At 34.4% G+C, this 15,089-nt stretch overlaps 1 protein-coding gene across 1 annotated transcript; it reads left to right on the forward strand.

Annotated features, from left to right (window-relative positions):
- The first annotated feature begins 21 nt into the window (after positions 1 to 21).
- LOC138304709 (zinc finger MYND domain-containing protein 10-like) lies at positions 22 to 13,873 on the forward strand. The gene is made up of 13 exons (XM_069244941.1): positions 22 to 301; positions 1,271 to 1,379; positions 3,736 to 3,849; positions 4,353 to 4,486; positions 5,328 to 5,409; positions 6,387 to 6,475; positions 8,375 to 8,475; positions 8,738 to 8,820; positions 9,396 to 9,485; positions 10,026 to 10,151; positions 10,910 to 11,031; positions 11,591 to 11,716; positions 12,721 to 13,873. Exons 1-13 carry the CDS (start codon positions 204 to 206, stop codon positions 12,824 to 12,826), a joined length of 1,380 nt encoding a protein of 459 aa, XP_069101042.1. The 5' UTR covers positions 22 to 203; the 3' UTR covers positions 12,827 to 13,873.
- Positions 13,874 to 15,089: the final 1,216 nt, after the last annotated feature.

The raw sequence follows: 15,089 nt of genomic DNA on the forward strand, positions 1-15,089 counted from the left end.
TTTTATTAAACTTGTGTAATGTAAATATCGAAATATATCAAAACTATTTTGCTTAAGTATTCCTGACATTTATTTCATTTTCTCCGTATCACCGGAAGTTTACAAATCGACGAGGCATGCATGTGCCTGTGTGAATCCATCGATAGCGTTTTACGAGATAAACTGTCATAACCGACGAATTCCTGCCACAAACCGATAAGAAAATGAGTTCGGATACAGGACATGTGTTAATGTCGGTAGAGGCTGAAGCCTATGTGGAAAGACTAGTGAAATACAAACTCAGAGATGTTGGAAGTTCAGAGTAAGTTTTTCGGCGTTCGGTTTCTATGGTAAACAACAATGTTGCTGAATGAAAATGACCAAATGTTTTTAACATGAAATGTGCTTCATGGAACATATATCGTCCATTTTGTATATATACTGTTATGGAAGGGGCGTTATTTTAATCTGGTGGTTTCTAAACCATAATGTTCCAGAAACATCTCTCAAATTCCTTGCATTACCGTAGCCTAGCTACAAAGTACAGTCGTGCGCCAAAAGTCTTCGTCATTTTCATTTTTACCTAAGTGGAGATAATTTTCTACAACTATGCCAAAATTGCTAAAAATCCGCCAATAGATGAGATCAGAAAAAAAATCAAAGAAAAAATGTAAAAATACATAGAATATATGGAGAAAAATAAAAATTACAAAAACTTTTAGCACATAACTGTAAATCCCAACAATCCAACAAAGTTTGATTTTCGATGAAGAACAACTATGATAACTTATGTTCCATTTGATGCTAATGAAATAATCAGCTAATACGCTGGAGCAGTATAAATAGTATGAATAATTTTACCATGTCTTTTGTCAACTCCAGATAGACTTCTTCCTTCTTTTTCAAAGTCTATGCCCTCAAAGACATACATGACCGTTATACCACCACGGTAGGATTTTTAGTTGTGTGCAAAGTTTGTAACAGGAGAGAAGAAAATGTAGCGGCCAGATGGGGATTGGAACCTGGGATCTCAGAACAATAGCTGAATGATCTACAGCTGAGCTACCTGGTCTTCGATGATCAACCCAGCCCAATCCCGCTACATGTATCAGTCTGTAACTGTCACTAAACATTAACCAAACATTATTCATGGACTTGATCAGTAGTATACTCAGACAGTTGCGAGTCGGTAGGGAAATCTGGGTTTGATTCCTGGTATAAATTGGCCTTAAAGATACATATTACAAAATATGGTTTTGGAAGATAATTGCATCTGTTACTTTGATTACAGTTGGTCGAGACAACACGAGATGTTGGAGAAACTGAACATGCAGGCGGTAATGAATGCTTCTGCTCAAGAAGATGAGTTTGTGAAAGACTTTTTCATCTCATTCGGCAAGGTTTGTAGTTTGGACAGTATTTTCACAGTAAAGTGAGTGAGTTAAGTATTACATCAATTTCACTGATCAATGCCCATTTCCTACGAATAAGCTTACCTATCTTTCTAAAATATGTTATAGCAATAGTATGGTGGTGTCTAGGGATTAAAAAAATGTATTCCAAATAATACTTTTAAACACATAATTTTCTATTGTTTAAGTTTAGTGATGATTCTGATTCCTAATGTGACGTGAAGCTTGACATTACAGTGATTTTTCTCCTCATATAACTGGTGTCGGTAAACGACCCCATTCCCAATGCCAAACCCTCTATATTTTTCCCAATTACAATGAAAAATTCCCATATCAAATTGCTAAGAAAAAAAGCTGTCCTGATAAAAGATTTTCACGATAAAAAATTCCCAATAGGTGTCAAAAACTTTTTTCCCAAAATACCTTGAAAAATCACTGCATTACGTATGTAAATCTGTCATTTATGAAAAGTAGGTAACTATGATGAATATTTTGACATTTTACCTCCATATGATAGGCCTTGTCAAGGCTAAAATTCACATCCAATGTAGGAAGGAATTTTGCTAATTGTGTTTTTAGGTCATCTGACCCGAAGGGTCAGGATGACCTATAGTCATCATGTTTCGTCCGTCGTCGTCCGCCATCCGCTGTGCGTTAACTTTTCACATTTTGAACTTCTTCTCAAGTTCTACCGGTGCAATTTGGCTGAAATTTGCATGAAATGATCCTGACATGATCCCGACAAAGTGTTGTTATTTTTCGGGTCAATCCGAAATCCAAGATGGCCGCCACAGCCACCATCTTGAAAACACATTTTGAACTTCTTCTCAAGTTCTACCAGTGCGATTTGACTGAAACTTGCATGAAATGATCCTGACACGGTCCCGACAAAGTGTTGTTATTTTTCGGGTCAATCTGAAATCCAAGATGGCCGCCACAGCTGCCATCTTGAAAACACATTTTTAACTTCTTCTTAAGTTCCACTGGTGCGATTTGGCTGAAACTTGCATGAAATGATCCTGACATGGTCCCGACAAAGTATTAGTATTTTTCGGGTCGATCCGAAATCCAAGATGGCCGCCACAGTCGCCATCTTTAAAACACATTTTGAACTTCTTCTCAAGTTCTACCAGTGCGATTTGGCTGAAACTTGCATGAAATGATCCTGACATGGTCCTGACAAAGTGTTGTTATTTTTCGGGTCAATCCGAAATCCAAGATGGCCGCCACAGCCGCCATCTTGAAAACACATTTTTAACTTCTTCTCAAGTTCTACCAGTGCGATTTGGCTGAAACTTGCATGAAATGATCCTGACATGGTCCTGACAAAGTGTTGTTATTTTTCGGGTCAATCCGAAATCCAAGATGGCCGCCACAGCCGCCATCTTGAAAACACATTTTGAACTTCTTCTCAAGTTCTACTGGTGCGATTTGGCTGAAACTTGCATGAAATGATCCTGACATGGTCCCGACAAAGTGTTGTTATTTTTCAGGTCGATTCGAAATCCAAGATGGCCACCACAGCCGCCATCTTGAAAACACATTTTGAACTTCTTCTCAAGTTCTACTGGTGCGATTTGGCTGAAACTTGTATGAAATGATCCTGACATGGTCCCGACAAAGCGTTATTATTTGTCGGATTGATCCGAAATCCAAGATGGCAGCCACAGCCGCCATCTTGAAAACATATTTCGAACTTCTTCTCAAGTTCTACCGGTGCGATTTGGCTGAAATGATCCTGACATGGGCCCGACAAAGTATTGTTACATCTCTGGTTGATCACAAATCGAAGATGGCTACCATGACACTATATCTAATTAATTTCCTATATGTTAAGGCCCTTGGGCCTCTTGTTTGAAATAAAATTTGTTGAAAGAAATTGAAAATGATCCTGACATGGTCCTGACAAAGTGACACCATATATAATTAATTTTACTATTGCCAAGGTAGTCAGATGAACGTTAAGGCCCTTTGGGCCTCTTGTTTAGTATTATTGCACTTGCAACATATTCTGTATTTGCATATTACAAAAGTTATCTGTCCTTTCGGGTAGGTATTGATTATGACGTCATGTGGTTACGAGCTTAATGTCATACTTTTCGGAGAAAACAACTTGAATTGCGCTCCCAAAATGATGATGTAACAATCGATACCTACCCGCAAGGGAGCTAACTCTGTAATATGCAAAACGGAATACATGTACATTGATTTACTTGACAAAACTGAATGTTCACTGAAATTATTTCTGAATATCCCTTTATTATTTCTTAACTGATCTCCATATGCATGAGAATGTTGGTTCATTTATACACTATTTAAGCAATATGATTTGTTGTTGATATAGTTTGAAGTGTTGATCTACGACCTACTAGTGACTGAGGTATGGAAGGACAAGATTTTCTCAGCGTTGATTGATATGGACTTTGAACCTAAAACTACATTTCCTATATACATGGTGGTAAGTTTTAGTGGATTTATGGTGTAACAGATAGCAGATTTGATTTCTGCAGTATTCTAGTGTCTCAAAGTGATATAGTAAACTAGTAGTAGTATGATGTAAAAACAATTTTTTTTTATGAGTGTAAAATAGATATTGGATATGTATAAAAATGGTTCAACATGGTGTGAAAAATTTAGTATTAGTTAACAAAAAAGATATGATACTCAATGTAGTGTCTTGAGCAGGATTTAAATGTCCCCATGACTTGTGTATGTGATGAAGCACATGTAATTATGAACATTCAGAAGTGTTTAAATACACAAAGTTTAATCTGATACGATCCAATACTCAAGGATAATGATTATCGTTTATCTTACTTCTGTTTGAATTTGATTTTTTTTTGTAGTTTTAGAAGTCATTTTCCTTTTGATTTGATTTTACTTGATTCTATTATTGGACATGGTAATCAGATATATCAGTTTAAAACATTGAGATCTAAGTATGGTTTGACTTTATTTAAGCTTTACCATGAAGCAACAGTAGCGACACTATTGGAGACAACAATGTTTTTCCGTGAGAGCTGCGAGAATGCTGAAGACCAGATTACAGATCTGGTCGACTACTGTTACAGGAAACTCACACAACTTGTGGCCAGGTGAGAACTTGTCTTGTTCATGTGTTCAAATGATTCCTTGAAAGACATTGTAGCCTTATCCAATCTGGTTCATATCACAGGGTTACTTCCCTTGCTCATTACAATAAATACCTATGTGCAAGGGAAGTAACTCTATCATAAATACAAAATAGGGTAAATTCTTTCCAACCACCACTGTAAGTGAAATTAGAAAGATATTATGGACATACCAATTTACAATTTTGTAGTGTATTTTACCTGCACATCACACGGTTCACTCTAATTCATAGTATTCTTCATGTGTGTGTTATATAAGTACAGTTTTTTGTAAATTACATTTGTACAACTGCTTTAAAGGCCCAATACCTGTACAGAGCAAAACATAAAGATTTCTTAAAAACATAAATAACATCAGAAAATATATACCCATGGCCTAAGATTAGTTACAACACCAAACATAGGCAAGATTTCTTGCGTAATATATGATAACAGTGGAGAGTAATTTCGCTTATTTTCCGTCTGGCCAATGATAGTCAACTACCGTGTGGCATCTAGGAAGACGGAAGGAAACAAGACAACCTGCGTTATGAAAATTAGCATTATATTTATTTGAATTAGATTGTTCAGAAGTCGATGATACGTATAGTATTAATGGTAAGTTAATAACTTTTGTGACTTTACAAAAATATTGATCTCGTTTTACATTCCAATTTTAAAAATTAAAAGCCGTTTCGGAAAGATAATGGGCCAATGGGAAAACTTGTAAACATGAAAATTTGCTGAACTTGTTGATATAATTATGTAGATCAAGATGTGTTTACTGATGAAATATAGTTAATGCTTTAATTTCTGATTTTATTAGAACACAAGAGAAAGAGAATATGGAATCTGATGATGAGGACGAAGAGATTACTGCAGACAGTGAAAGCAGAACAAATATGGAGGTGAGAAAGCCATTTTCAGTGTTTTTATGTCTTAAACATTTATTCTAATTTAGGGAAATGTTAGTTTTGGGTGTTGGAGGACTTTGAGGCAAGCGAAATGTCAAAATCTCAATGGCATGGTGAGAAGGTTTACAATGTAATATTGACTTTAAAAATAATATCTGTAAATATAACTTTATGTATTGAATTAAAGCGTGACAGAGAAAGTATGATACCGAAACAACGTGGACAAAGTAAAAGTTTCCACAAAAATTATGTCAAAATATGACATCACCATTTACCAGAAGCTGAAATAGCATGAATTGGGATATTTGGAAAATTTGGTGTTTTTGTATCAAAATAGGGTGAATAAATTTTGGTGTTTCTCTATGCCTTGCAAATTCTTGGCATAACTTGATTTGTTCAAAAGAAAAACAATCTGAATTTTTACTTTGTCTCTACATATATATCCGGCAACAATGAGAAACTGGAGTGATAAGTTTTGAAGACTTATCGATACGAAGACAACCCTTTGAAATATTGGTCTTTAATAGAGGGTGATTAATAGTATTACATCTAATTATATACACATTTGTACAAAAGAAAGACTCACACTGGTAACGTTGCTTTTTTTGGTCAACAACACATACCTTAAATGTATGTTTATGTAATGTGATTAAGTATTATACCGAGAATACATATATATGTGTCTACACCTAATAAATGGCCTGTAGATGCATTGATCGCTATATACAAACAACTTAATAAATAGTCAATTTTTGGTTTGTTAAATTGGCTATGTATTAAGTTGTTTGTATATAGTGATCAATGCATCTACAAGCCATTTAATAATTATTAAAATGCATAAAAATGCCAAACCCCAAATAAGACAAAATATGACCACATCCAAAATATCCCAATTTACGGTAATCAGCATTAAATCATTCTTCATAACTCCTTTATGATGTATTTAATATTTGTATTAAATTTTGTTACAGGAACTACAAGACCAGGATAAGAAGTTAACCTTTGAGATCTGTATCAAGGTGTTATCCCTACTACGTTACATTGTGGATCATATTGAGTGGTATGTATACTTCAATCAACTCAATTTTGGTTGTTATCCCCCGCCCAACGAAGTTGGCGGGGGATATACAAATGGGTTCCGTCCGTCCATCCGTCCGTCCGTACGAATGGTTTCCGGAGCATAACTCTAAAACCAGTAGAGATATTTCCACGAAACTTCATACACACATTGGTCTTATGGTCTAGTAGTGCCTTTTGCTATTTTTAGGTTTTCATTTTTTGCATTTTTTCCGTAACCATGGAAACATTGCTGAAAATATCATATTTTTGTACCAGGTTCGTTTCCGCAGCATAACTGGAAAACCAGTTGAGATATATGCACGGAACTCCATAGGCACATTAGTCTTATGGTCTAGTAGTGCCTTTTGCTATTTTAAGGTTTTCACTTTTTGTACTTTTTTCTGTAACCATGGAAACATTGCTGAAAATGGCAGATTTTTGTGTAAGAATCGTTTCCGGAGCACAACTCTAAAACCAGCAGAGATATTTCCATGAAACTTCATAGACACATTGTTCTTATGGTCTAGTAGTGCCTTTTGCTATTTTTAGGTTTTCACTTTTTGTGCTTTTTTCTGTAACCATAGAAACATTGCTGAAAATATCATATTTTTGTAGCAGGTTCATTTCCGGAGCATAACTCTAAAACCAGCAGAGATATTTCCACGAAACTTTATAGACATATTCTTATTATGGTTTAGTAGTACCTTTTGCTATTTTTAGGTTTTCATTTTTTGCACTTTTTCCATTACCATGGAAACATTGCTGAAAATATCATGGTAAATGGTAAATGTTACTTTGCAAAACTCCACCCATCTTTGTGTATATAGTCTAATATAAATGTCAAGGCTGTATACCTGATTCAACAATTGCAGCCCTGCTCTACTTGAATTATACTCCATCTTTCTTTAGCTCAACTTCCTTTTTCCTGTTTTTTTTTCATACACATAAGTCTCCACAATCAAACTTACTTCAGCTTTGATATCTCCATTGGCGGGGGATCTGAATGACTATGTCCTTGTTACATTATTTTTCATAGGTTAAATCATTTTGTCTATCAAGTCATAGACAAAAATGTTGAAACACACATTTTGGTGACATCATAAACAAAACATTGGTTTTCAATGAAACAATCTTCTATTGATTTTTAAGTAATCGTCTGCTAGTAATATTTTTGTTGAGTTTTCATCAATTTCATGAGCTAAAAACTAGAAAATAGTTTAATGGTTTTATAAGCAGAAGACATGAAAATGGTAGTAATCTAAATACAATGGGAACAAAAAAAACACATTTGAAGTCTTATTAAAGATGCTCCAACGCTGACAAATGCTATTTTTTCACTATCTAAAACAGGAGCAGACAATTTAGTATTTTTCTTCAGTTACAAAAGTTATTTATTTTACTTCAAGTTAAAAGTATGAAAAATAATTAATTGCATCCGGAAAAAATTCCATGGCACTATATCCTATATGGAATGAAGCACTGATTGCACATACACCAAAGGCAAAATAAATTATTTTATATTATTTTCTGTGTTAATTAGACATATATATACACGATTAAACACCAATTATTGTTCAAATGACGAATATCATTTATGCGCTGTCAGCGGTGGAGCATCTTTAAGACTAACGTTGTGACTATAATAACATCAAGTGATTAAGATGAAAAAAAATGTTTTTATGTGTTCAATGAGCATGTCAATACTTTGACCTAAACAAAAAAACTGGTTCACAGATATAGAGAATCACCATCAAAAAGGTCTTTGGGACAGTTTTGTGTGAGCATTTTAAAAATAAGATAATTTTTTCGACATTTTGTAAGGTCTAATGTGTCTTGTAGTGTTCAGTTGTGTCGTGTCACATGATACCCCAATCCCACACAAGTTTTGATTACGTTACAGCTTGCCTTTGAGTGTATTGAGTCGCGTCCTGAACACACATGATATTCCTATCTTACTAGTGCAACTGGTAGAGAATCCACCGTGGAGTAAGCGCAAGGGAGGTAATGTATAAATTAAATATCATTCTTAATATTCCAATTAAAAGTCTTCCAAATAAAAGAACTCAACAATTCTTATAATTTTTTTTCCATGAAGATGAAATTTGTGTAGGATTGAAAGTACAATGAAATATATGATTCATTTAAAAGATATATTCTTTCTCAGTGTTTTGATTTGAGTTAAGTGCAAAATTTGAAAAGTAATTGTTTTAATGAAAATGTATCATACGTATGATTAAAGAAATTGATAAAATTTGATTGACAGGTAAACTGTATAAGTTCATCGACAACAAGTGGCAGGAGGTCAGTCGGGAGGACAGTTTCAAACTGACCAAGACAGAGGGACAGGTGAGTGTAGCAATTATACAAGATTGACAGTTTTATCCATTGTCAAAGTTTATATGACATAGAGTTATCTGCCATTGTAAGCAGATATTGAGTAATAAAGTCATTTGTTTCTAATAGTTTCCACCCATCAGTTCATGTGAAAACCATATGTTTTTCATGACAAAAAGACAGATTATCCTGTAAGTCAACATTTAATTATCACTACAAACGAATTTCCTGTGCTAGACATCAATACAGTTCAAATGCATATATATGTTTTAGATCTATACTGAAATGGAATACAGAAAAAAATAAATGAATGAATTGAATAAATTGATATGATATACAGTATGTGTATGCTGATTGAGAAATTTCTTGTACCGATATTGAATCCAGGGTCCCAAACCTGGCAATTATCTATATTATTGTTTTGCACTGAAAAAATATCTGGTACATGTATATTTAAAATTAAAGAACAGCTTAAAGTCTATTCTAGTCCTTTCAGAAGCTCCTCATAAAAAACCACCCGTTAAACTGTCACCATTTAATATCATTAAATTCTAAAATTTTCCTGTGATTAACGTTATTGTTTACAGGTATGGCTAGCCCTATTCCAGCTCCTGATGAACCAGACATGTCAACAGAAGTATGACTTAAACTCCTTCAGGAAAAATATCATATTGAAGGTAGGCTGTAATCTCAAGATGATGATTAATTTATTTATGTTGAAATAAACATATCATACATTCATATATTTTAGTGGAATGTTTAGAGCACTTTCTGCACTTCAAACAATTGTTTACATTTTAATATTTTAAAGACTTGGAATTTTTTTTACAAATTATTGAATTTCCTGTTACCATGTATAGCTAATAAACAACATTCAATAAAAATATCCTGCCTGTGCAATATTACAGAGTTAGCTCCCTTGCATTGTGACAAACTTCACGTCCTTATCACTGAAAAGTATGATGTAAGGCTCAGAAACACATGATGTCACAATAAATACCTAACTGTAAGGGCAGATAATTTTGTTATCTGCAAATACAGAATACTATAAAAATCACCACAGTTGTAATGACATTAGCTTCATTCTATACAGAAAATATTTACCTCTGCATGATCTTAGCTGTTTAAAAAAAGAGAAAGCATGGCACTGTGTCCTCGAGCTTAATACATATACATTTCTCAGAACTCTCCTAACTTTAAGCTTTAACCCCATACAGCTGAGGTCATACCTGACAGAGATCATGTTGGACCAGTTACCTGTTCTAGCAGAGATGCAACGATATTTAGAACACCTGTCTATGATGGATCCTCCAGCAGCCAAGAAAGATCTGATCCTAGAGCAGGTATGTACATCTATAGAGCAAACTTTACAACATGCACCCCCTATACCTTCTGTAGTATAGTAACAGAGAACTTGTAAGATACCTTTAAAAAAAATTCAAAGGCCCCATGGGCCTGTGCTTGGGATGATTTAATGTTGCCCTCCCGAGGTGTAATAGGTCCTTTGTATATTAATAATTGGTAGAAATTGTTATAATGCAACATGCCAAGGCTAGATCACCCAGCCAAGAGCAGACAACATCCATGTATGGTGACATGATCCTGCCATAGAATTTGAGAGGGCTTATAATGCTACATATGTTTGTCCGGTCCCAGCGCATCCTGTTGTGTCTTATTCAGATTTCAAATGAAGGCAGAGTGATCTATTTTTATTTGTCACTTCAAGCTTTAGATTATCCTTTGCTGTTGAAACATTACATTTGATACATGTTTAACTTTCTTGTGGTATTCCAGAAATTATTTAAAAAACTAATTATTTGGAAATCTGTAATACAGTATATGAAAATATGAGGTAAAGTGTACAGACTTTTCATAGTTTTAAGGTTGTCAAAACATGGTCGTTTGTTAGGTAAAACAGGGAGTAGCTGAAAACAGACCCATTATATAGCAAACCATGTTGGGGGGTCTCAAGTAAGGTCACATACCAGGTAAGACAGGGAGTTTTACATACGGGGGGTCACTCAGACAGTCTCGACTGTACTAATAAAGCACCCAGGCAAGTATTGTTTTACCACTTTAATTCCTTTCTCTCTTCTTTAAGGTTCCAGAAATAAGAGATAAGATTCTTTCAGACAATGAAGGAAAATGGAAACAGATTGCAAAGAAGCAGTCAAAGACTCACTTCAATCCTTCTCAGGCAGACATCAGAGCACAGGCTAAACGGTAAGGAGAGAGTGGAGAGTCCGATGGAGTGGTTTGAAGTAGACAATGGTTGGATTGAGTGTTGTTAGGATAGGAGATTGGGTGATTAATTTGGTAGTAAGGCGGAAAAGTGATCCGGAGTGTGAAATAATTAAACTAGTGGTAAATGGGAAAGAAGTGTTGGGTAGTAAGGAGCAGTTGAATGTCCACGTAAGGAAGCTGTATGAAGTTTGCTTGGGTAGATGAGTGGTTGGTTCATGCTGGAGAGTGGTTAGGAGAATCTGAATGACGGGAGAGTGTATGTGAATTTTGGAGAGATGGTTTAGTATTTAAAATACGAAGTTAGGGAAGAGGTTTGGAGGAAAGTGGTCACCTTGTGTAGAATTTTTTTAACAAAATACATCATCCTTTATCATCCAGTCATAATGTAGATCTCTCCGAGTTTTAAAATAGGAGTAGTATATCTAGTATGATAAATGTATTGTATATCATTATACATGTATGTCTATAGGTTTTGCAGGCACACCTGCCTTATAACTTGTTTAATATAAATTTACAATGGCATGTTTCATTCTTATAGGTGGGCAGACACCTATAACTTTGATATGATGCAGAATTTACTGTCGGAGCCACCTAAGTGTGCCGTATGTGGTAACGAGGCCAGTAAGCGGTGCTCACGTTGTCAGAACGAGTGGTACTGCCGGAGGTAATTATAAGCACTCTATTTCAAAACAGTTCAATTTTTAATTACAGTAAACAACTAATGTAAATCCCTTTCAATTTGCTTATGCTTCACTTTAGAAATATATATATTAATATGGGGGTTTAGAAATACCAAAACATTGTGGGTAAAGTACAATAGACTGTTGGTTAGTCCCATCCTCCAGTGATTGTGACGTCAGCTGTTGGCGTGAATTTTGTGATGTCATAATCACCGGAAGGTTGGACTAATTGTATTTTACCTACGTCATTTTGGGATCTCGAAACCGCCTTATTAATTCTGTGAAAGTCTATCTGGAATTGTTAAAAATTAAATCTTATTCTCGAAAAGCAACTGTAAATGGGATGGAGCATCAACACCCAGGGTTCCGTGCAAAACTTTTATTTCGTTTACATGTTTCGGATGGCTAGGCCAACCGTCATCAGAATGTTACATGTTTCGGATGGCTAGGCCAACCGTCATCAGAACCATGGTTCTGATGACGGTTGGCCTAGCCATCCGAAACATGTAAACGAAATAAAAGTTTTGCACGGAACCCTTGGTGTTGATGCTCCATCCCATTTACAGTTGCTATTCACTATCGTCTATGGGGCGCTGTTGAATACTTTTAGTATCCACCTCGGATTCCTCCACCGAATCTTCGCCGACCAGCACCCTCAGGACGTTGGATACCTCCGCCACCCCCTTTATTTACATTATTCCCGAAAAGAATGATTTAGTGATTCAGTGATTGTTAGTTCCCATTTTACCAACTGAGCTCAGAAATTCAAAAGAAATGGTCTTGAATATCTTTCCAGCTGAATTAAAAAAAAACACTGACTTTTAATGATACTGCTGTTTTGTGTAAAAATATTAGAACAGTATATTTTCCAAGTTTATATAGGTTTTATTATCTACAAAAAGCCGAAATGTCCACTTCATTTTCATCATTTGTATAGGCTCTGCGTGCACAAAGGAATGTATTTCAGGAATTAATTTTGTTGTTACAGAGAATGCCAGGTGAACCACTGGGCCAAACACAAGAAGGCCTGTTACCTACTCGTGGAATCGATGGCGAAGGATAAAGCTGAGAACAAAATTGTACAGGAAACGTGACAATGTTAATGAGACAATTCATCATTATATCATCTATCCATCATTACCGAGGGGTTATGAAAACTTCAAAATTTGCTCTTCTTTTATACATATGTGCATTTGTTAACTCATCAATAGTGTTTCTTGATGCAATCAATGAAAATATGAACAAATTTCACCCATGAAGGACCTTTAATGGAATGGTGTGTTATGAAGATTTAAAAAACAAAAAGTTTCTCATTCAAAGCATGATGTCTTAATTATTACTCTTTCTCTCAAATATTTGAAACCGTTTGTGATGCTTGGGGTAGAGCTCTCTATCCCGTAATCTGTGTAATATTTATTTTTTGATGACTTGAACCTACATCATTCCATAAACTATGAATTCATGTAAACTGTATGTCAAATATTGTGCTGCATTCCAATATTTCATTCCGTGTCACTGTGAAATACCTGTAACTTCTAAAGAATTCAAACAAATTCTGAACCTTTCTGACCTCCCTTATGCCTTATCAATATCTCAAACTGACAATATATCAACTCCTTTTTGAAGAAACCAAGGGGAAATGTGATAATTCTGACAATTTTTTGTAAGGTGTATAATACATATTGAACATATGATATGACCATGGTTGTATTTGATGTTTTCTCCACAGCTTTTGTAATTTAAGGATGTGTAAGATTTTGGTGAATGGGGAAATAGAGTTCATGAACAAACCATCACTCAGGTCTGCTTCTGCTTCATATTCGTGATAATCTTGATCAACTTACAATGTTGTTTCTGTGAATCATAATTCAACTACCTATCTTTTGAATACTATGAAGTATTATTTGACCAGTGGTATCTAATCTATGTGTATACATGTATTTGTTTATACGTTCCAAACTTTTTTGTAGTTTGGATGTGACTGGTTTTATGTGAGAATGTTTAATTGTTTGCATTTGAATTATATATGTACTTGTAAAGTCAAGAGTGTGAATGTTTAATTCTGAAAGCGATAAGAGTCGCTAAATTTTTGCATGTTTGAACAATTCCATATGTTATGAATAAAGTTGTTGTAATTAAATTACCATATTTATTTATTGATTTCATCATTTTATTCCCAACAAACATAGATCACTCTCTGAGCTCTCCATTTATGCATAGATTATATAATATATGTATGATATATATATATATATTATATTAATGCAGTATCATTTTTATTTATGATAAAAGTTATGATAGCTTTTCTGTTTTTACATATTACACAGTTATCTGCCCTTGTGGGTAGGTATTGATTGTATCGTCATACTTTTTAAGGAATACAATGCAAGTTTCACTCACAAAATAATATGCATACCTACCCGCTAGGGAGATAAATCTGTAATACTCAAAAACAGGGTTATTTGTACAAATTACAAATATTATGTGAAAATATCCAAAATAAATATTTTTTTTATGTGTGATCTATTAGTGTTTTTATCATTATGTAGTTCCACGCTGTTTGATATCATATAAATAATAAGCTGTGTCCAAATCCTGGTGCTGTTACTATATCAGTTTAATTCAATTGTACTTTCAACAATCGGCATAAAAATAGTGTTATCATCTCATGACATTAAAAACGGCATTATCATTTTAATGTCGCCTCTGATTGGATGATACATTGACAAAATGATTTCACAGAAAGAAGTTCCTTAAAGATGCTCCTCCGCCGATAGAGCATAAATGATATTCTTCAATTGAACACTAATTGGTGTTTAATCGTGTACATATATACCTAATTAACACAAAAAATAACATAAAATAATTTATTTTGCCTTTGGTGCATGCGCAATCAGTGCTTCATTCTACATAATATATAGTGCCACGGAATTTTTTCGGGATGCAATTAATTATTTTTTCATATTTTTAACTTGAATTAAAATTAGAAGCTCAAACTTTTCAATGGTGGTAGTGATGTAAAGTAAGTCATTTTTGTAACTGTAACTGTAACTGGAGCATCTTTAAGAATTTCAGAATTTTATGGGACTAGATTAAAAAATTTATGTTATGGAAATATAACACAAAAATCAACAGTTTGCTCTCTTGGTTAATCATTTTGAGGTGGCGTTCCCTTGTCTAGGAATAACGTTCTATTGTTAATCATTTTGAGGAGGCGTTCCCTTGTCTAGGAATAACGTTCTATTGTTAATCATTTTGAGGAGGCGTTCCCTTGTCTAGAAATAACGTTCTATTGTTTATCATTTGAGAAAGCGTTCCCTTGCCTAGGAATCATGTGTTCTATGGTTTTATCATTTT

This window comes from Argopecten irradians, chromosome 12, assembly GCF_041381155.1.
Source record: "Argopecten irradians isolate NY chromosome 12, Ai_NY, whole genome shotgun sequence".
In the NCBI taxonomy this organism is placed as follows: Eukaryota; Metazoa; Mollusca; class Bivalvia; order Pectinida; family Pectinidae; genus Argopecten; species Argopecten irradians.